Source organism: Oryx dammah, unplaced genomic scaffold (genome assembly GCF_014754425.2).
Source record: "Oryx dammah isolate SB20612 unplaced genomic scaffold, SCBI_Odam_1.1 HiC_scaffold_3, whole genome shotgun sequence".
In the NCBI taxonomy this organism is placed as follows: Eukaryota; Metazoa; Chordata; class Mammalia; order Artiodactyla; family Bovidae; genus Oryx; species Oryx dammah.
In genome coordinates this window covers 42,883,991-42,906,914 of record NW_024070187.1, presented here as the reverse complement: position 1 = coordinate 42,906,914, position 22,924 = coordinate 42,883,991, and the positions used below count along the sequence as shown (strand labels likewise).

General features: G+C 38.9%; 1 protein-coding gene across 4 annotated transcripts in view; it reads left to right on the top strand.

Annotated features, from left to right (window-relative positions):
• Positions 1-22,924, top strand: part of PPARGC1A (PPARG coactivator 1 alpha) — a 510,332-nt gene that overhangs the window by 392,729 nt on the left and 94,679 nt on the right. For 2 of the 4 annotated variants that reach the window (XR_005720671.1, XM_040237934.1), the window contains exons 1-2: positions 9,364-10,734; positions 16,068-16,247. Coding sequence is in view for 3 of the 4 variants with exons in the window: in XM_040237934.1 (XP_040093868.1) it covers positions 10,687-10,734; positions 16,068-16,247 (228 nt within the window). In the remaining variant the exon portion in view is untranslated. Of the gene's footprint in view, positions 1-9,363; positions 10,735-16,067; positions 16,248-22,924 lie in introns of those variants that run through there. The other 2 variants (XM_040237936.1, XM_040237935.1) reach the window with 1 other exon arrangement.

Below are 22,924 nucleotides of genomic sequence, written 5' to 3'. Positions count from 1 at the left end.
CAATGGCAGATCTGCACTGACTGACCCCAAAAGTTATGTTCTCAGAGAAGAGGACCAGGTTTTCACACCAAGTCGATGACCCCCCTAATAGTGAATTTTAAACCAAAGGCAAAGTACTAAAGTTTATGAGTTGAAAGTTTTTTTCACTTCATTTAAGAAATACATTCAGAGAAGTGAGTTAACCAGAGACAATTATGTGATATTGCTTATATATGGAATCTTAAAAAAAAATGGTAGACGTGAACTTATTTTGCAAAACAGAAATAGAGTCACCAATATAGAAAATAAACTTATGGTCTACGGCCATACCACCCTGAACGCGCCCGATCTCGTCTGATCTCAGAAGCTAGGCAGGGTTGGCCCCAGTTAGTACTTAGTACTTAGTACTTGGATGGGAGAAAATAAACTTATGGTTACCATGGGGGAAATGAGGGGGAGGGATAAATTGGGAAATTAAGATATATACACACTACCCTGGATGATCTCTTGCATTGGGGGCAGATTCTTTACCAGCTGAGCCACCAGGGACTCATATATAAAATTGATAACTAATAAGGACCTACTGTAGCACAGAGAACTCGACTCAATACTCTGTAATGACCTATATGGGGAAAGAATCTAAAAATAGAGTGGTTACGTGTATACATATAACTAATTCACTTTGCTGTATACCTGAACCTAATACAATATGGTAAACCAACTATACTCCAATGAAAATTTAAAAAAGAAAGAAAGAAAGCATTCAGATACTTAACCCTATCTCATCTTTTGATAGAATATAAATTTAGACAATTGAAATGGCTTTGTCCAAGGTCCACATTGGGTCTCTTGATTCCTACTCCACTTCTGATTGTGTGGTTTATTGGCTTCTTTAAGGTTAGTTGAACATTCAGAATTTTTTAACAGGAAGGTAGTAAACTTTAAAATTTGCAGTATGGGAAGATTTTCTTCTCTTTCTTCTCTATGCATTTTAGACTTTTTAACTGACATATACTATGAATACTGAAAAGTACATATATCATAATGGTTGAGTTCCATGAACTTTCACTAACTGACCATATCCATGGAACCAGAATTGACAGCAAGAAATAAACCATAACTAGCTTTCTGGAGGGCTTCCCAGGTAGCTCACTGGTAAAGAATCAATGAAAGAGACACAGGAGACAAGGGTTCCATCCCTGGGTCAAGAAGATCTCCTGGAGAAGGAAATGACAACCTGCTCCAGTATTCTTTCCTGGGAAATTCCATGAACAGAGGAGCCTGGCAGGCTCCCACCCATGGAGCCACAAAGAGTCTGACATGACTGAGTGACTGAGCAACCACAAGTATTTCTGGAGCCCCTTGCCCACACCATGCTCCCAGCTTCTAACCAAACCAAAGTCAGTCTCTAACCTGACTTCTGGCTTAATAAATTAGGTATATCTGTTTCTGTACTTATTCATATAATGGCTAGAGTAATCATCAAACATATACTTTTTGAGTGCGTCTGGCTTATTTATCTTCACATTATGTTTGCTGGAATTATGCACATTTTCACGTATAGTAGAAGTTTTTTTCATTCTCACTGATGTATTTGGCTATACTTTTGAAGTGTAAGAATCTCATCAACCATAATATTGCCGGTAGAATTAATAAGTTTATTGAACATTAATTACTATTTAAATTGCTTTTTTTTAAAGTATTAAGCTTACTTTTATTTGATGCAGTCTAAAACAAAATAAAATAACAAAACTCAATTATGGAGCCTTGGCGGTCGCAATGTAAGGTATATCCCAGCAAACCACTCTTGTCCTGTGTTTTTACGCGGTATTCAACATAGGGTAATATAATAGGGAAAACAAAGAGGGCACAGTCTGAAAATACCCACAAGAGAGTGCCGAGTTGGAGTTCCCACTAAATAGCTTTGTATGGCTGTGTAAAAGGTTAGGTGTGGCCTATTTTTAGGTACCCTACATGGAAATGGATGTACTAAGATGGATGGCAGAAAGTTATACCTCGGGAGTTGTCAGGGATTTTTGTTTTGAAAAGAGGTAGGAAAAGAATCCTTTCTGATCGTCTGCTTGGGGCAAAGTACATCCTGGGCTCTTTAACGCTTTTGAACTGTTGAAAAGGGAAATTCTTGTAAATTGCCTTTTGGAGATTTGTTTCACAGGCCCAGAAATCAAGCTATCTTATGTTAGTTTTCTTCTTGTTTCTTTTTTTCTGGGTGCAAGAAAATGGAAAGTTTAATCTGTCTTGCGAGAGGATACTGCTGGGGTGTCCAGCCCTGTACGTGCTGGTGGTTTATCAAGCACCTTTTTCCTTACCGAGGTTTATCATTGCCCTGGTTTTCCTCCACTGTTACCAGGGCTCCTTCTCCAAATGTTCTGTTAGAGGAATGTAGTATGTCTGAGGCTATTCATTCAGCACTAAGGGACGATCTCTAAGTGTATGGTATTATTTGGCTCTGAAGCACAGGTCTTCCTTCTGCTAAATAGGGTTGTATGTACAAAGAAAAGAGCTAAACAGGACAACTGCATAACTCCAACTATTTATCCTGTGATACATCCTGATTTCATATGTTTGCTAATCATGCCAGGATAACATATGTTAGGCATTTGTCCTTCTTTTCTACCTCCACATCCTATAGTAACATCTCAGATGATCTTTCTCAAATTAAAAAAAAAAGAAAAGGTAAGGTCTCCTTTTAACAAATACTATGAGCTTTTAATTTAATGGGCCGAGTGCTCTGGTAATAGGAGGCAAGAATGTTACTTTAAGCTCTTATTTCCATGGACCTTATTCCTATTTACAAAACACTAAATTTCAGATCCATCCACCCTTCTAAATCTTCTCTTTCTGGGTAACATTATTTGTTACCCATTGTAAAACCAAATCACATGTTAGTTTGTTAAATTAAGTCTATATGCAGGCATAAGTGAATAGTCACTATCATATTAGCTGTGTGTTTTTCATCCTTACTATGCAAGCAGGGACTTGATCTTCAATGTGACTTGTACCGTTTAATAGAGTTAATGATAAACAAGATGAAAGCTTGCTATTTCTCTGGGGCAATGACCTGGGCTGTGTAAGAACCTAGGATCTGTAGAAGCTGGTCTTCTTATGGGCAATATTCACGAAAGTATTATGTATTTTCCAGTTCTCATCTATTCTTTTTCTGGAATGGTTAGGAATAGATCCATATTTCTATTAGAGTGTGCTTTTACTTTTCCTACACATTCTCCCTGATTTCTAGTTCCTTTGAACAGCGCAACATTTGCATTCACCCTGTGCAAAGAAATTTTCCCAAGTCTCCTGTCTCTGTCAGGGCAGAGACATCACTGCATTTGAGAGTTGACAGGGATCTTAGATATAATTGAATCCGACCATCTCTACTGACAGATGAGGAAACTGAGGCTAGAATCATTAAGGGAACTGCCCAAAGTTGAATTGCAGAACCCATGCCCTTCCTACCATCTTTTTCCTTCTTTTCCGGGCTAAATCAAGATCCACAGAGTCACTGGACTTATCAAGAAGACTTGAGCCTCACGTCATCACTTGAAATCTCATGAATTTGGCCTTGGTTTCAGCCCTGTGAACCATCTTCTCATGAAAATTCTTAATGGTCACAATAATGATCACCCAAGTGTAGGAAGAGTAATTTGCAGGGAAGATCCATAAAACTGCAAGAACACTAATTTGAAGAGGCTGACAGTACAGCTTTCACCCCTGTGGAGATGGTCAGCCTTCTAGGGGAAAGGGGAGGTCAAGGTCTCATGTGACATTTGGAGAACCCAGAATGAGGTTCCTGCCCAAGAACAGGGCTGCAACGTGACAGCATTTACACAGGTGGCTCCACACTCAGGAACAGATTGTGGTACAGAAATTCACTTGCAAGTTGCTGGTTTGAAACTTGGACTGCATTTTTCGCACCAGTCAATTTCACTTGTCTCCTATCAAAGCCACATCTCCAACAGCTCTTCCCTTCTTCCTTCTATAACTGCCCCATCTTATTCCCAGCTGGTAAAAATCCCTTCTTGAAAAATTTTCTTAATACTTTAGTCACACCATTCTAAAAGTATTTACTTTTTTTTCCCCTTGGTATGTGCTTCTGAACACCATTAGATGCAAGAAGGGAGAAAAAATATGATGAACAAATATAGATGCTTTTGTGTAAATAACTGAAATCTCCTTAACTGTACTAAGGATAATTGCATTTTTCAGTGGAACTTTTGTTTCACTTAACTGGTGACATTTCAAGTTGACAAACAAAGTGTAGATGGCCATGGCATCTGGGGTCAGTGATTTGGGCCCACCTTGCAGCAAGCTAATAGCTGAAAGCTTTCTTTTCCCCAGAATTCAGAGCTCAGAGTGTTTTTCAGGGTGCCAGATAGTAACTTCTCCCAACCTTGCATCCTGAGTGGAGTGGCTATTAGACTTGATAGGCAGAAATGGCTTCCTTTTAGATATATGATGAATATTGAGGTTTATAGTGGATATCAGAGGCTGTTTCTATTTGTTACATTCCCTGTATGTTAAGAATGCATAGTTATAAATCTGAATCTCTATATTTCTTTTTAAAAAATGAATAATTTTATTCTTCTGAATATAAAAGCTGTACATGTTTATCTCAGAAAATTTTAAAATTATAGAAAGACACATATTCACACATACAAAAATTTAAAAGAACTTATGTCATTGGCCACTATTAACACCTTGTTATATTTTCTCCTTATCCTTTTTGTTCTTCTGTTTTTCTGAGCATTATTTATATGTAAGTTTTTGTGACTATAGTGTCTTCAAATATAATTTTAAACCTTAATATATTTTGAACATTTTCTTATTGTGCTATTAAATATATTTTACTACAGTTTTTAATGATAGAATTGAATATATATACATACTGAATATGTCTGTATGAATATATATGAGTTTATATGTATATATATATATAGCGTTCCATAATTTATTTTGTCAGGGCATTATTGTTGGACACTTATACTGCTTTTAAGTTTTCAATAATGTAAATTATGTAGCATTGACTCTCTCCACACTAAAAATCTTTGCATGTATCCCCCTGTTATTTCCTTAAGATGAAGTTCTAGAAGTAGAATTTTTGGATTTATGGGGTTGCCCATTTTTAACATTTTTGACACATACTTCCTGCTTGTCCCCTAGAAAAATCTCTACTCATTTATAATCCGACCAGTGGTATTTGACATCTATTTTTGATTGAGCTGCTAAATGCAGAGGTCAGTCTTAGAAGTGGTCTTCGAGCTGCTAAATGCAGAGGTCAGTCTTAGAAGTGGTCTTCTTGGTTAAGAATATTTCCTCAAAAGTCCTGTGTCTAGTTGGGATAGCAATAGAAAGTAAGATTTTATCCAAAGCATCACAAAATTTAGCTTAGACCTTAAGCTAATTACTTCCTAAGATGAGAATTTATTTCGTTTCTACATCCTCATATTTTTAGGATATATATTTACTCTGTTAGAGTAAATTCAAATGCTGAAGCACTGGAAAAATATACAACAGAAATAAAAGCAAAATAACCAAAATCCTTCCAAGTCTGATCTGGTGGGATTTTAAAAAAAGGAAAAAAAATCTTCACTTATTTAATTCTTCCATCTCAAGAATAGTTGAAAATACAATTTACTTCACTACAATCAAAAGAAGTTAAGCTCATTAGGACCCCAGCTCTAGAAATAAGTACCAAAGGGAACTGCTTGACTAACAATTTTTTTTTTCAATTTAATAATTGTGTACCCTAATTTTCTCTGGCCCTCAGGAACTTCAGTTAGGGGATAAAATGTTTTTCTTACTAAGTGAGTTATGTTATTGAGGTTCAGTAGGACTTTAACATTTTAAATAATAACATTTAATAAAATAGCATGTGCTTTATATTGTTTAAGTTAAAAAAAATACAAAATAACCCTGTTGAACAGTTCTTGTTTAAACAACCAATAACTCACTGCATTCTACATGAATTAACCTGAAATAATTAAGGTAAATGAAAATGTCTGTAAATTCTCAAATACAGCAGAGTAAAGCATCAGATGAAATCAGATTTTAACCATCCTTTTATTATCTCTTATCTGTGGGCCTAATTAGCATACTTCTTGCCTTACATTTAATTTAGTCCAACTGACTGCAATTTGGACTAATTCGTAGGTAATTTTTTGTTTTAGTGTGAGAAGTTCCAAGAGCAGGTTTTGAGATCCATGTTAAAATATGGGCTCAATTGCCTAGAGCTGGTCTGCAGATGATTTCACTGGAGATGAGAGAGAGGTTGCTGAAGTTGTTTATCACCTCTAAGTTTACTGAAAAATAAAATAAATAAATGAATGCTAGGAGGCATTAAAGTTGTCCACTGATTTTTCTCTATTTGTTGCCCAAATATGCTTAGTTCACAGTGACATCACCATGGTGGTTTTGTGTAAAACAAGACTTAATTTTAGAGTGTTGTAGACTAGGGGCCTTTATTATACCCTGCCCTCCTACCAGCTTCTGTGCCCTGCACAGCCACAGCTTCGAACACGTCCCAGGGGCTCAGAGCACGTGCTCAGACACTGATGTGGAGTTTCAGGATCAATGAGCCCCTCCAGGTATTAAAAGCCAGCAACTGAATGCCTGTTAGTAATGATTAACTTTAAAAATATTAGCCGTTCTGGGCAGATCCCTTTCCTTTCTAGGCAGGTAGCATTCCCAGGAATGTTGGTTTCCCATAAAATAGACAGTCTCTAGGTTATAAATTTGCCTCAGGGGACTTAGCTGTACTTTTGATTTGAGAATGAATGTTAACCTTATGTATGAAACTTCAGTCTTCCAAAGAGAATTTTTAGAGATCTGTATGCTCTTTTTGACTGTTATCTAAAATCTTGGCTCTGTCTTATTTTTCTCAGTTATAAAATGGGTACACAGATCATCTTTATTGGATAGTTTTGAGGACTAAATTGATTGAAATGTGGTGTCTAAACTGTTGATCTCAATGTCTAGCCCTTATAAGCTCTGCTGTAGGTTTTCTTCTCTCGGTGGATTCATGTCAATGTATGGCAAAACCAATACAGAATTGTAAAGTAAAATAAAAAATAAATAAATACATTAAAAAAAGAAAATTTTCAGCCTTAAGTTTATTCTTATGTAGTTTATTGTAAACTTAGAAAAACAAATGAAAAAAGATATTTATGCTGGTAGCTCTTTACTTCTGAGTTCTCACCTATATATGTAATAATTAGATCAAAATCAATCGTCTTTGCTGTTGTCTACTTGGGTAATTCAGTTTGACTGTATTTATTTTTTAGAAATGACAGTTGTCTGAAATATGGAGGGGAGCAAAAGCCTGGAATTTGGGGCAGGAGTGGGGATTGAAACCTAAATGTTATGTTCTTAGTAACATTTTTTCCGAAGAATTGAATTAGTCTCTTGAAGGTTTATTTTCTCTTTTGTTATCAACTTTAAGGATAGATCCTCTTGCCTCCACCTATGTTGGAGTCTTGAAAAATGTTAACAGAACTTCTGAGCAGAGAAAATCCATTGTGGTGGAATCCAAGCTCTATGTAGATATGGAACATCATGGGTACTCAACAGATGTTAATAAATACCTCCTTCTATTGTTGAGACAAAATGGGGTTGATTTGGGTGTGCATTTAATGTTTAGTGAAAGGACCTTGTACCTAGAAATGGTATATTTTAAGGAGGACAGGAATCTGGATATTGAGGAAAATAGCATTGCTTCTTTCATATCAGATTATTCTCCATTTTTAATGTCTGTCATCCCCCAAATTGTAAGTTCCCTTGTGTCCATGACATATGCTGTCTTGGAAGCCCTTGCAATACATTGCTGTGGACACAGTAAGGTTTCAATAGATCTTTTTTGATTGAAATAAACATTTGGAAATCGTGGAGGCGGAATTGATGAAGGGGTGAAAAGAGGGCCACAGGGAGAAAGGAAGGGAAACAGTCAAGGTAGAGGGGGAATCAAATATAGAAACTTCCTGGGAAAGACCAAGGTTGATGAGTGACTGACAATTTTTGTTTTCCTGAGAAAAGAAAAACTGGACATAAGAGAAACTTTAATCTGAAGAGCTAATCACCCAAATTATAAGAACTCTAAAATATCCCTCTCATTAGTTATCTTTTTGAGACAAAAAAAAGATAGTGGAAGTTATTATAATTTACCCCAAGGATCTAGATAAATTTATGTGTATACAGTAATAGAAATTTGCAAGAAAAATTGTGGTATGCTGTAGTTTATAAATCATTTCAATGTTTTGACGTCTCACTAACCCTTTTTCTCTCTTCGTGATAGTAAGAAAAAAAAAGTATATGTATAATTTTCCATTATTTGTAAGAGGAAGAATGTGCCAAGGAACTGTGTACACACACACACACATCCACCTTTGGTTTCAGTAGGTGCTGATTTAATGAAGACAAAGTGGAACTAGGTGGCAAAAAAGACAAACAAGAAAGCCCTGACAACATAACGTAAACAAGTTCAAATATCAAAAGCAATAATACAGAGTATTCCAGTGTAAAGAACTTCTTTAAAAGATTTAAATAAGATTAATATAAATATATGTACACACACACATATATAATGGAGGCCTCGCGTTCAATGAACACAAATAGAAATATCAGAGAATATCACGACACAGGGGTCACCTGATAATAATGAATAAACATCAGCTCTTCTTGGTCAAGTGACCAATATTATTTCACAGTTGACTGTGTTGAGGGCAGAGCCAATGACCTTTGCCCTGCATTTTAATAATTTACTATAGTTTTACATTAAATCAGAATATAATTGTGAAGAAAATTAGTGTTTCTTTGTGGGGAATGCAGAGTAATGCCACTAATTGCATGTATAAAAGCCTTCCTGAGGTTGTATTTTCCTGTTCTTTCTTGATTTAGAAAATTAAAACTACGGTAATTTTCCACTCTTTGTAAGAGGCAAAATGTGCCAGTGAAATGTATTCAGCTAACTTAAAATGTCAATGCTTTTGGCCATCTTTTTATGTCCAGTAATGACAAACTGTCAATTTCATCACGTTATTTAGGAATATACTAGCAACTTGTTGCAGATATCAGAGTAAGCGAATTTTTTAAAAAAGTTGTGATCTGAAAGAAGAAACAGTCTGATTTTTTTTTTTTTTTTTTTTTTGCTTTTCGGTTGTTTTTTCTTTCACCTTAATATTTGAGTGACTTTATAGTTAGAGCGAATCACCATTTTTTTGTTGATAAAGGGAAGGACAATAGAGAATTCATCAAGTTAAACTTAGTAGAATAGAAAATTAAACAAATAGTGCTTGAGAATTATTTTTAGATACCTGGGGAACATTTTCTTCAGATGAAATATTATCAAGTAAAAGAATCGAGCTGATTGTAAAAGTATATGGAGTTTATTCACAAATATACAACCACGTGTACATCACTCTGGAACTTGGAAGGGTTAAATCAGACCACTGTGGGGTTGTGGGAAGTGTTTCCCAGAGTTGTCTAGTACCTTGAATTTGTTATGGATTCGATGTGTAGTGTTATTCTAAAACAGTTGCACCTGCGTTAGCTCTCATTGTCTCAGGCTCGAAGCTCAAAAATTCAAAAAATGAAAAAACTCAAGAAATGAATATTTCTGTTAATAACATGTTGGTATTTTTCCCCGACTCCATGAACATTCTTGATCTCACAGGCAAAATGCACAACCCAGGGCACTAGGGTTGGAATCCAGTGTTTATTCAAAAAGACACCCTAAGGCAGTTAGAGAGGGAATGCTACATGTATGGGGGGCGGGTAAAGGCAGCTGGAAACTAAGCTGATCTGGGCCCAAGCTGTAGCGACTGTCTTTACTAACTTGCTTTCTGAGAACTATGAGAGAAATGGAAATAATTTGAAGGACCCTGAAAGGATGGCATTTTGTTGCTTGTTCTCCTTATATGGAGCAAAGCAAACTGCAGTAACACTTCTCGGGAGCTGGTATTCCCTGCTGCCACGGGGACAGCCGTTTTCTGCGTGGAGGAGTTTGTTTATACCTTAAGAAATACAGTCTGTTTTGTTGATTAAATAAGCAAAAAAAAAAAAAAAAAGTCATGCCTCATCCTCTGCTTTCAAACACTCCCCCAATTAGAAAATATCTCATAAAAATGCATCATGTGATACTATCTTGCTTTAGTCCCAAACCGAGTTCACTTGGATGTCTTCAAATTTGAGTCCTGAGGGAGTACACATTTGAGCTAAGAATGTAGTTACTCTGTCATGAAATAGGGAGCTTTGCCACTTGCTTGTTTTGGAAGGAAAATAAATTAAAAAAAGATTGCAGGGGATTTTAGTTATTATATCGTCAGGGCTCTGTTCAGAGTTGGTGGCATTCAAAGCTGGCTTTAGTCACAGCATGATGCTCCAAAAGTCCAAGTGTTCCCTTTCTTTCTTTCTTCTTTCCGTTTTTTTTTTTTTTTTTTAAGCGTTACTTCACTGAGGCAGAGGGCTGCCTTTGAGTGACGTCACAAGTTTGAGCAGCTAGCAGCACAGGAGAAGGGAGGCTGGGTGAGTGACAGCCCAGCCTACTTTTTAATAGCTTTGTCATGTGACTGGGGACTGTAGTAAGACAGGTGCCTTCAGTTCACTCTCAGTAAGGGGCTGGTTGCCTGCATGAGTGTGTGCTCTGTGTCACTGTGGATTGGAGTTGAAACAGCTTGATTGGCGTCATTCAGGAGCTGGATGGCGTGGGACATGTGCAACCAGGACTCTGTATGGAGTGACATCGAGGTGAGCCGGGGCTGGGCTCGGCACTGCAGCCAGGACCAAAGCTTCCCTCGCGATGCAATTATTCCTGTGAGGGGGGGAAGGGCTTGGGTTTGGGTGAGGAAAGGAGGCAGAAAAGTAGCCGGGGGCAGGCGCTTTTGGAAGAGAATCTCAATCTTATCTTAACTCCTATAAGTTTGCTATTTTAAGGCGACTCTGAGATACCTTGAACAAATCAAAGCTTAGCTGCTGTCATCAGGATCTGTTGCAGTTAGAAACTCTTTCCATGTGCCTTTGGCTCTGTTTCTACTCATATGCAATATTTATGCTCTAAGATATTGATATGAATCAGAAGCTGAAGTCTTTCCAGTGGTGTTTAGTGGCCTGGTTGGAAAAATGCCATTTCTATTTATAATAAGATGAAGATAAAAATATTAAAATGGATGGACTCAAATCTAGTCAGTTTTGACTCTAGTCCGGATTTTTTTTTCTTCTCTCTCTGTTCATCAGACGGAGAACTCAGAAAATCCTAAATAATCCTGCTGGGCTATTTTAGATTGCTTTTCCCACAGAACACAAAACAACAAAAGCTGATTCCTTTAAAACTCCTCTGTGTGATTGAAAGCTTTGGCCAGCAAAAAAAAAAAAAGACTTCTTTACCGTGCAAGGTTTTCCATTAGCATCTAGGCAGGGAAGCCAATGGTTAAAACTGTCTGTACCACGGAGAGCTGCCTGAAGCCGGAGAGAGAATAGAGTTTATGCAGGACTGTGTGTGGAGCTGCTCGCTGCTTGTGTAAAAATAGACGGCAATACATCAATTCCACAGTCTCTGCTGGCTACAATTCATACAGGGGGAGAAAAAAAGCAAGCCGGTTTCCTCGTAATCTCTGGAGTCTAGAGTGACTAGCGGGGGGGGGGGGGGGGGCGGGGGACGGCGGCGTGTTTGCATTCAGCACAATGGAATGTTCTCGGAAAGTTTGGCCAACTTGGGAAACAAGTGAAACTTTCTGTGGACTCTGGTGAGATGGACCCGAATTGAATTGCAGGGAGGATCTGAGTGGCTAACAATGAATCTGGCAAAGGGCTGAGAGAGCTTCCTCTGGGAAGCTGGGGGCACGTAGGGTAAGGGGAGGATCAAGGGCTACACGTGATTTGATTAAATAAGATGTCCATGTGGTACGGCGATACACATCTAAAGTGAAAATAATTTGGCCAAGGCCGTCTGCGAACGCATTTTTCTTCTCTAGCGAGGCATGCCCTGGATTCTTAACTCTTCGCTGGGTTTGCAAATGCTGGCTTCCTCTGCCCTCTCTTGCCTTGGCAGATGCGTTTTTGCGGATTGTAATTGTTCTTATCTTGTGATTTCTTGGTAAGGTGGGAGAAATATGGATAATTCATATATCCTGTAGCTATTATGAGTCAGGGTTCTAAGTGGCTTCAAAGTCCTAATTGTCTTCGAGTAGCTGGAGTATCCTGTGGGTGGTTGTCTGGCTGGCACTGTGGGTCTCAGCTGCTGTAGTTTCATTTTTCCATCATGTATTATTCCTGATGCCGTTAGGAGTTGATTGAGGAACTAGATCATATGGAAATAGGGAAGATTTATTTTCATCATTGGCATTCCTGCAGTCATATTCAAAGAAGCACCAGAACCGTTTAGAACAGGGGCTCTTTAATTTTGTGCTTAGGGAGGTGAGGTCTGGGGCTAATTGTCCAGCCGTGGATTGAGTTGTCGGTCGGTCGGCTGAGACCGGCCAGTCGCTCCTCTGTTGCACCGGAGGCAGCAGGCGGCTAGCAGCCCAGCCTTGGCGGCCACAGCCCTGGGAATCACCTCCGCCAGGCTCAAATATTACGAGCAGCAGGTAGTGTAGGCCGCTTTCATTTTTTGAATCATTAATGTTTGCTGTCATCCTAAAACGTATTATGCCCTTTTGCACATAATGACAAGACAGCACGTTGGTTAATAAAGGCCTATATCACTGTAGCTACTCGGAGTCCCCAGTGTTTCACAGTTTAATGAAGGTGATGTCCAATAAGGTTACTAAGATTGATAGAGACAGTTCTGATGACATACACTCCACTAAGACTGTCACTCTTTACTGACCGCTGCCCTCCGCTCTCTCCCTTGCTTTGACTAATTTTTTTTTTTAAGAAGATTCTTTTTTCGTTAATATAATTAATGTGGCCAAGTCCACTCTTTCTGCTCTCCCTCTCTTTAAAATTTACCATCAATGGCACAAAAACCTCCAAAAGGTTAATGGAGAATTATGCTTAATTATAATGATTCATTATCATCAGTGCAGTTAAGCTAATTTATTGTCTGCTCCTTAACTAAGGGAAAAGTCTGTTGGGGTGAAATAATGTACAATAATTAGCCTTTTGTGTTTAGTGACTGCTTTCTCCTTTTAAATCTTATTATAAAATTAAGGCTGTGGTTGTGAAATAGCTGTCATAGTTGCAGAGAGGCAGTAGAATGTGTCTCTATAAATTGCCATAAAGCACACCTGTTACAGATGTATAGGGAAGCAGTAAATACCAGCGTGTCAAATGAGGACAGTTACAGGGCTCGGACTGTTAAACTGGCATCATCCAAAGACCAAATATAAATTAATAACAGGAACACTTGCTACCACTAATGTGTTTTAGATTATCAGGATAATGCCACGTTCAGAAGTCTTGATTTTATTAACACATCAACATTAGAAACAGCATATGCACATTTCTCAGCCATAATAGAAAAACAAAAATGAGAGAAACTGACAGAGAGAGGAAAGGAAAGAAATATGTGAGTGACATCAGAGTAAAATACAAAAATGAAAATTGATCTGTCTTTTCAGTGGTTTTAAAAGTTACTGAAAAATACATATTTCTGAAAGGTTGAAGGGTTTTGAAGAGAGGGCTGTTAAAGAGAGAGACAGCAAGAAGTTGTCCACCAAATCAGTGTCAGCATTGCAAGACATGGGTTGTAGAGTGTGCTATCCACAAAAGGAATGTAAACCAAATGCACAGATAGTGTGTTATCTAACTTATTTTTTTTATTTTCTTGTTGTTTTTGCTTTTTAAAGACTCTCCCCCAATCCTAGTAGTTTTTGTACCACTGAAAAAGTTTTCCCCTTGTCTCTGAACTGGTCATGTTGTAGAAGAGTTAACAATGTCTATGTGTATTGTATTTGGAGGACAAGCAGTGAGCGAGTGTAGAGACTGGGACGTGTTACACCCATAACAAAACATGAACATTGCACCAGAACAAAACCTTCTCTTCAGCCTAGCTTACTTATAAACCTAGTTTAGTATACCGACCTGTAACTTTGGGATAACTCCAATAATAAAAAAGGAAAGACCAATAAAATGATAAGGAAAGAGTTGCAATGGAGGTGATTGCTCTTCCTTGGCATTACCTTTGTGCCTGCCTTTCAGGATCTCTCTGGGGCCTGGTGGTTTTAGGGAGGAACTGCAGGAATGTTCAGGCTCCTCCCAGCCTCCCCTTACCAACTGCTGACTCCATTACCCAGTACCTACTTCTCAGCGTGGTGCTTATGATCACACTGCTGCATATGACCCGTGTAATGTAGCCTGCCAGGGATGACAGGGGTGCTTGAGAAAAAAATCTGCATAGAACTTATTTTATTCAAAATCTAAATGTCAAGCAGCATCTTCAGCTTGATGCCCAACTGCTGCCTGGATAGGAATAACTCCCCAGCATCTCTCCTGACCTTGGAAGGGAGGGCCGTGTGGTTGACACCTGGGAGGGTGTGCTTGCTGACTGAGACCCTTTGGCTTGCAGGTGGGTTAGTCGTTATAGCTCTGATATCACCAGATCCCTGCAATAAGCAGTTTCTGCAGGGTTCTTCACAGATTGCAGTGCTGTTAGTGGTCAGATAGCCAATTCGAAGTAGAAATCCGCCTCTTTGGGAAGAGGGTCCACTTTCTCAAAAAGCCACCGTAGGGGACAGTTAACAGACCACTTACTGTATGCAAGGAGGTGACAAGCAGCCCAGCCACAGTAGAGGGTGTTTTAAGCCTCTCAATATGTTGAAATCATTTTTTAAAACTCCAAAGAAAAAAATCATTCTTTTGAATTCACTTAGAGCAAAATATAAATGTTGAAGAAAAATATGGTTGTTGTGTGGTAGAGTGGTTTTTCTGTTCACACATCAGGTGATCCCAATTGTATACATCCATCCAGAGACCCACACGTGAGCACACAAGACTTGCTAGTTACACATAGTGAAAGATACAATGATAATAAGAAATGTGATTTCTGTCCTTCATCTCAAGGGACTTATTTCTGATCTGTTTAAGATGAAGTTCAGAAGCTCATGAAAAGTCAAGTAAGAATAAAAGATTTAAATAACAATTCAAGAGAACCATGGACACGTTAAAGGACTCTGCATCATTAGTTGCTAAATGAATTATATGGATTATAATAGTTAAAGGGAGCGTAAGTGGAGAGTTTTCCTGGTATAGTTCTTATTTTTTCTCATTTAGTAATCATTTATTTTGTCTCTCTTATGTGTGATGGCAATTCCAAGGTGAAATCAAATTTATAACTTTCCCTCAAAGAGCTTCCCTGATGGCTTACGTGGTAAAGAATCCTCCTGTAATACAAGAGACCTGGGTTCAATCCCTGGGTCAGGAAGATCCCCTGGCGAAGAGAATGGCAACCCACTCTACTATTCTTGCTTGGAGAATCCCATGGATAGAGAAGCCTGGTGGGCTAAAGTCCATCGGGTTGCAAAGAGTCAGACAGGACTGAGCAACTTTCACTCAAAGTGCTTATACTCTGGGACTACCCTGGTGGTCCAGTGGATGAGACTCCATGCTCCCCATACAGGAGGGCCCAGGTTCAATTTCTGGTCAAGGAACTAGATCCCACATGCCACAACTAAGAGTTTGCATAACACGAGGAAAAGATCCCACATGCTGCAACTAAGACCCGAAGAGCCAAATAAATAAATAATTTTTTAAGAGCTTATTCTCTTTTTAAAAAAAGAGTGGAGTGAAATTTTGCTTATAGTTAACCAGAAAGCAATTTGAAACTTGGTAAGTGCTATCAAAGAGGTACAAACAAATCTAAATTTATTTCTAACTGGACAAATCAGATGACTTCATGGAAGCATGGCATTTACCATGAATTTGGAGGTAGAGTTTGGGATGGAATGGTTCTGGCAAAGTATCCTTTGGGAGCAAAGGGAGTTAAAGAGTCTAGGATGTTTTTTTCTAGGGACTAAAACCCTGGAAACCAGCTTTGGTGGTGTCGTTGAATTAACCAGGCTTAATTCCTATCACATGCCATTACAGTTTAATAAATTCCTGCAGTTAATGAAAGTTTGTTTTTTTTTTCTCCCTGCCTCCTGCAGTGTGCTGCTCTGGTTGGTGAAGACCAGCCTCTTTGCCCAGATCTTCCTGAACTTGACCTTTCTGAACTAGACGTGAACGACTTGGATACAGACAGCTTTCTGGGTGGACTCAAGTGGTGCAGTGACCAATCAGAAATAATATCTAATCAGTACAACAACGAGCCTTCAAACATATTTGAGGTAAGGACAGCCCTTCGGGAAAATTAATTTCTCATTGAACCTGGTTTAGGCCATGCTAACATGATTATTGGCCTGAAAGCATAATGGGTTCTTACTTTGCTGTCACCAAAAGACTTTTTAATCATAGTTAGGTACTTCCTATTTTGTGGAAAAACAATATTTGGAAAACAAAGGGCTTTTTTTTTTTTTTTTTGAGAATTAAGGCCCTGAGGACCCATAACAGAGTGTATCAAACTCTGTTGAAATACTAAGAGATTGTGAAAGAATGAATAACAAAGAAGAGTAAATGACTAAACCTGTTTTTTCCTGTCTATTTCCCACAGAAAATGGTACCTAATGTAAAATGTAAAAGAATGCGTTTCCTTTTAACCAAAGGGCTAGGTCTACCTTTACTTATTTTACAAAGTAGGTTTATAAAACAGTAGGCAGGGTTTTTTTTTGTTGTTGTTGTTTTTTACTATTAATATTATATTTTGATCATACCTCTGGTTTCTTTATATTATGGGAACTTCTACACCTGACTACTCTGGTATTTACTTATAATTTAGTCAAAATTAATTTACCTTTCAGTAGTGAAAATTGGAGAAGGCGATGGCACCCACTCCAGTACTCTTGCCTGGAAAATCCCATGGACAGAGGAGCCTGGTAGGCTGTAGTCCATGGGGTCGCTGAGAGTTGGACACGACTGAGCGACTTCACTTTCACTTTTCACTTTCATGCATTGGAGAAGGAAATGGCAGCCCACTCCAGTGTTCTTGCCTGGAGAATCCCAGGGATGGCAGAGCCTGGTGGGCTGCCATCTATGGGGTCGCACAGAGTCGGACACGACTGAAGTAACTTAGCAGTAGCAGCAGCAGTGAAAATTACCTCCCAGACTCTAGACTCTTTATTATAAGCCTACCCTATAATAAAGAATGTTAATCTGCACCTATTAAAGTGTTACTTTGAGAAAAGAAGTTCTTTCTCACAAGATCAGTACTCACTTACTTGAAAATGAATGATTTCTTATGGGGAGAAACGAAGCGATTACTCTAGCAAGTAAAATGAGTTGGGATTGTGTTGCCACCTCCAGCAACACCATTCTCATGTAACATTTTCTATCTACCATGTGCCAGGATTCATACAAAGCACATAAACTTATATTTTATCTACCTGCAGAGACACTTCTTACACTTCAATGTTGTTTGGTTGAAATCTTGAGTCATTAAGAAAACCAATTTTACAATATTTATTGAGTTTTTCCAGCACCCAGCACATAAAAGGCACTGAATAAATGTTTATTGAGTCATTAAGAAAGCCCATTTTACAATATTTACTGAGTTTTTCTAGCACACAGAAGGTGTTGAATAAGTGTTTCATGAGCAGTGAGTGAAGGATGAATATGGTGGATTCAGCACAATAATAGTAATAGCAAAGTGGCCAACATCTTGGAACACTTTTGCTTTACATATGTCATCACGCTCATCCCTCAAAACAACCTGTTATTGTTTAGGTACTATTCTTGTGATTCTCATTTTACGTATGCTGACAGTGAGTTTAACAGAGGTTAAGTGATTTTCCCCAAATCACACCATTGACACAGACGTGGGATTTGAACCCCAGGTGTATCTGACTTCAAAGTCTATTATCATTGATTAAAAATAGAATAACTGAATTTGGGTGACAGCCATCCTTTACAAAGACATATCAAGCTGCTTCTTTGCTCAATATATTTAAAAATAGAACAGAATCTTTGCTTTCAGTGTTGGTTGACATGGAAGCAGGTATATAGCTGGCGCGCTGAGGTGGCTGTAGATTCTGTCAGCGGCTAAGATTTTATAATACGTCTGGAGCATTAAGTGGGTCTTAGAAGAGTGCTTAAGGTAATGGAGTTAAGGCTGGGGAGGAGGAATCAGGTGGAGGAAACACTGAGGGTTTGTGGTTAGTTACACTTTCCCAGGCTTCTCAGCCGGGTCTCGGAAAGTTCATGTGAGGACTTGGCTGGTTCGAACTGGTAAATTGAACATTCCTCATCCAGTACCCTCGTCAGGTTACAGGCCCATTTTAAGTCATGCTGCATTAAATAAACAGTACTTTTAACAATGTTCATCTCCATAGACCTCTTATCTAAAAATCGGCTATTTCATATTGGGTGAATGCCATGCATTTTGCAGAGGATGGTTAGGGAATAACTGAAAAGGGGTGTTTGTGTGTGTGTGTGTGTGTGTGTGTGTGTGTGCACGTGTGCGTGCGTGCGTGCATGTGGGAGGGGTGGTGGCATGATAGTTGGTGCCTCCCTGGTGGGCTGCTTGCAAATTCAGGGACCTGTGTCCCTGAATTTCATGTTTTGACACCTGGATAAGGTACTTCCCATTAACATTTTCAGAGGACTTGGTTTGGCAACTAGTTAGATATCTATGGATGCTGTATCTACATGAAGACACCCCTTTTATTTTCCTGTGTAACTTTCTACCACTGACAGAATTGTTTTCAACACTCTAAACACAAGGTTTATTCATTTAACCTGTCATTAAGTCATTTTAAACCAGTGGTTCTCAACCAAAGGCAATTTTGTCTACCTGGGGACATTTAATATTGTCTGGAGGGACTGTCAGCAAGATTTAACTGTCAGGACTGAGGGCAGGGGGATGCTGCTGGCAGTTAGCGGGTAGAGACCAGAGATGTTGTTTAACATCCTACAAGGCGTAGGATGACTTCCAGTAACAAAGAATCATTTGACCCCAAATGACCACAGTGCTGAAGTGGAGAAACCCTGTTGTTTTTTTTTTTAATAGTTACTCACAATTTTTAGAAAACTCTAAAGACGAATTGGTCAGATTTCTGAGAGAGAAAATAAAGTTAAGATACAGGATACAAAGACTTAGAAGCCATATAAAATTATTGAGATGCCCAGGGCCTCAGGACTGATATGTCAGAAATTCTCTTAGTAGCAGACAGCAAAAAAGTGACTGTATATAGAAGTCCCCATAACATTTTCTCTGATGTCACAAAACTCATCCTTCTTTGTGGATTAAAGGGTAATAAGGCCATGTGTGGCAACACTGTTTCACCCAGCAGTATTCTCAGCATTTGTATAGAGAAAAGATGCCTCTACTCTTTACCCTCTAGTGTTAAACTCAGGTATCTTTTGTATAATGCAAAAAGAAAAGTGTGTTTTGAGCATAGGTGGAATTCTAAAACTGTGTTGTCCCCTGTGAAGAAGCTCTGTAGCCAACAGAATAACCCTGGAATGGCTACAGCTTTGCACGTCGCTTCTCCCAAAGCTGCGTCACCCCAGGTATTCCCAGCGCCTGTGACTTTAAACCTGTCATATCGGACTTTCACCTGTGCTTGCTCACTCTCCTCCTGTTCTCAAAATCCTGCCTCATCACATTTGTGAAGGCCTTGTACTTGAGCAAGCTCAACAGTCATGGTCTCTGCCACCTCTGATCTGCCAATAACAAGCATTATCTACCTCGGATTCCCAGAATAAAATAAGGCACTGAGTCGTTCAACACTTTTCCCTGACTCAAATAGCACATTGATGACACTGCTGGAAACTGGCCACAGGGTTTCTGAATTCTCATCAAAGCAGGAAGAAAGAGGGTATTTAAGAGTTACATTTAGTACTGCAGAATATTTAAATGTTGGGAATAAATAGAAATTTCTTCCTTTGACCTCTTCCATACATTTGAGTCTAAGGTTAATGTTTATGTAACATAAGAAGAAGAAAATGAAAGAATGAAATTGAATGTCCTGATTTGGGAAACAGTGAGTTTCTGAACGGGAGCAGGGTGAGCAGACACGCAATTGTACATGCTGGTTGAGTAACTGGGCACACAAACAGCGATCTCTGTTTGCACAACCTGTTTGGATGTGTAAATGCAGGTGACCAGGTATGATTCAGAAGCCATTCTGCGAAACAGGGCACAGGGCCTATAGGTGCAGCGCCCAGTGAATCTGATCCATGTGTCAGGAAAACAGGATGCTGTCCCTGGATCGACTGGTAGCAAGATTTATGTTTCAGAATATTGCAACACAACTTCCTTCTCTCTGTTGCTTTGTGCATTGTTCGAAGAAGGAGAATAAAGGAGTACTTTTACAGCATGGCAGTGTGTAAAGATGGGTCACATAGCTTAGGTTAAATAACACATTGGCTCTTCTGGGACATTGTGGGCCACTCTGTCTCTGCTTTAATTTTTTTTAATCAAAGTATAGTTGATTTATGATGTCATATTTATTTATTCATAATTTTTGGCCACACCCTGTGGCAGGTAGGATCCCAGTTCCCTTACTAGGGATCAAACACATACCCCCTGCATTAGAAGGCAGAGCCTTAACCACTAGACCACCAGGGAAGTTCCATCACTGCTTTATTTTAACCTCTGCTTTAATGCCTCTGTGATTCCACTGAATGGGCATCTTTCCTTCATTGACTTGTTACTTCTGAATGCAGCTACTTGGGCTTCTTTAAAACATGGAGAGTGAGAATGTAACTGTCTCTAGGTCATTACTCATAATATGTTCTGAAGTCTGCCTTTGCTAATGTGGAGAGAAAGGCTCTCATCTGTGGCCTGCATTCACGTTGGCTAATTGCTGGAACTCGCAGGAAGTTCTGATACTGTGTACTTTTGTAAAAGAAAAAAAGATGGTTTCCAGTTTTCTTGTCTGTAAGGTGTCCCTGTTTTATGCTCTCAAGGGAATGGTGGATGAAAGCTTTCAAGAATATCCGATCATTCTGGTGGAAATATAGATGAATTTACACTTTTTCCTTGAACTTTGTCGTCTAATTTTTTCAACGGTGGGCATATATTATATACCTATGAAAAGTTGAAAAAAATCTTGGCTATTCAAAAAACTGAGTATTTGAGGAACAGAGAACCAGCTTGTCTTGTTCACTGAAGTTTTCCTAGGTGATTTCTTAGAAAACAGGAGAAAGTATGTACTCAGTAAATAATTGCAACCTTATGAATGGATTAACTATCATATGTTTATTGATGGTATGAACTGCCTTAGGTAATGTGAAAACTACAAATAAAGCACCAAAGATCTATTTCCTAAAAGACTTTAAATCTAGTTTGGGAGGGTAAATGGTGAAATGAGAAATGATTAGAAAAGAATGAAAATACAAACATACCTATACATGTATGTGTTCATATATATCAGCAGCTGGAGGACGTGAGGTGGCATATATTCATGCGTATGCACACATGTACATTTACATGCATGGGGTTATATACTACATATATATTCAGTTCACTTCAGTTCACTAGCTCAGTCGTGTCTGACTCTTTGCAACCCCATGAATCGCAGCACGCCAGGCCTCCCTGTCCATCACCAACTCCCGGAGTTCTCTCAGACTCACGTCCATCGAGTCCATGATGCCATCCAGCCATCTCATCCTCGGTCGTCCCCTTCTCCTCCTGCCCCAATCCCTCCCAGCATCAGAGTCTTTCCAATGAGTCTTTTGGCAAATATTGCAAGACTATGTGTTTGCATATGTACTTGTATGTGTGTGTGTGTGTGTGTGTGTGTGTGTGTGTGTGTGTGTGTATTCTAGCATATATTGAGGGAATCAGCAAGAATAATGTCACCAAGGCTGATGAGAGAATAAGAGTGATGGGTTTTCATGGACAGGTTATAAAAGCGAAGGGCTTGGTTTTACTCAAGTGAATTATGTATTAATGGGAACACAGGAATAAGAGGAGTAAGTCTGGATTTAGGGTGGGTACAAAATTATGCCAGGTCATGAGAATCCAGTGGCAAATATTTAGTTTCCACAATAGCAATTAGGGTGCTAGTGAAGGTTTTTAGCAGGAGAGCAATGTGATGGAGACGGTATTTAAAGATGATCATTCTGATCATTGTGAGAGCCATGGAGAAGCCAAAAGTAAAGCAGTCTGACAGCAGGCTCTGCTGCATTCCAAGCCCCATGCGATGCAGGCGCGGAGAAGGGACAAGGTGACAGCAGAGGGGATGGTGTCCAGGGAACAAAACCTGAAGCACCTCGAAGGAAAATTCCATCAGTACTGACAAATATGAGTTAGGTTAGAGAGGGAGCTGGCAAAGCATGCCAACTGGAAAATATTCTGAAGAGAATCAGAACTTCATGAGTTTCTATCTGGTTCAGTGTCTGCTCACCTTTAGGAACTGAAGTACTTTCTCGGACTGTGAGTCATTTTACACAGGGGCTCCCATCTCCCTGCTGCCTCAGGGGCAGAACATATTTAACCCAATCCACACATTTACGTGGTGTCTGCTTTTTCTCACTTGTCTCCTTGGAGGAAATTCTGTAGCCTTCCATGGTAATGAATTCCTGCTTCTGACTGTGCCCGTGGTCAGGCAGACTTTTCTATGAATGGCAAACCTCTTAGAATTTTAACAAAACAAACAGAGGGAAAAAATGTGTGTCCAAACCACCTCCCCTTAATTTAATAATCAGGAGAATAAATTCTCCTTTGTTATGTCGAGAGAACTAATTCATTTACAATAATCACTTCTTGAAGATTTCTGGAATTTCCAATTTGCCATCAATAAATGTTTGTCATTTAAATTCAATTTATGGCCCACAACCAGATTTTTGCTGCACTTGGTAATGAGACTTACGGAGAACATAGACTTCAAGTAAGAAAATAATAGCCCTTTAAGTGGGGAGATAATTGGCTGTAACATAAGAACATTGAAGAATGTTGAAACTC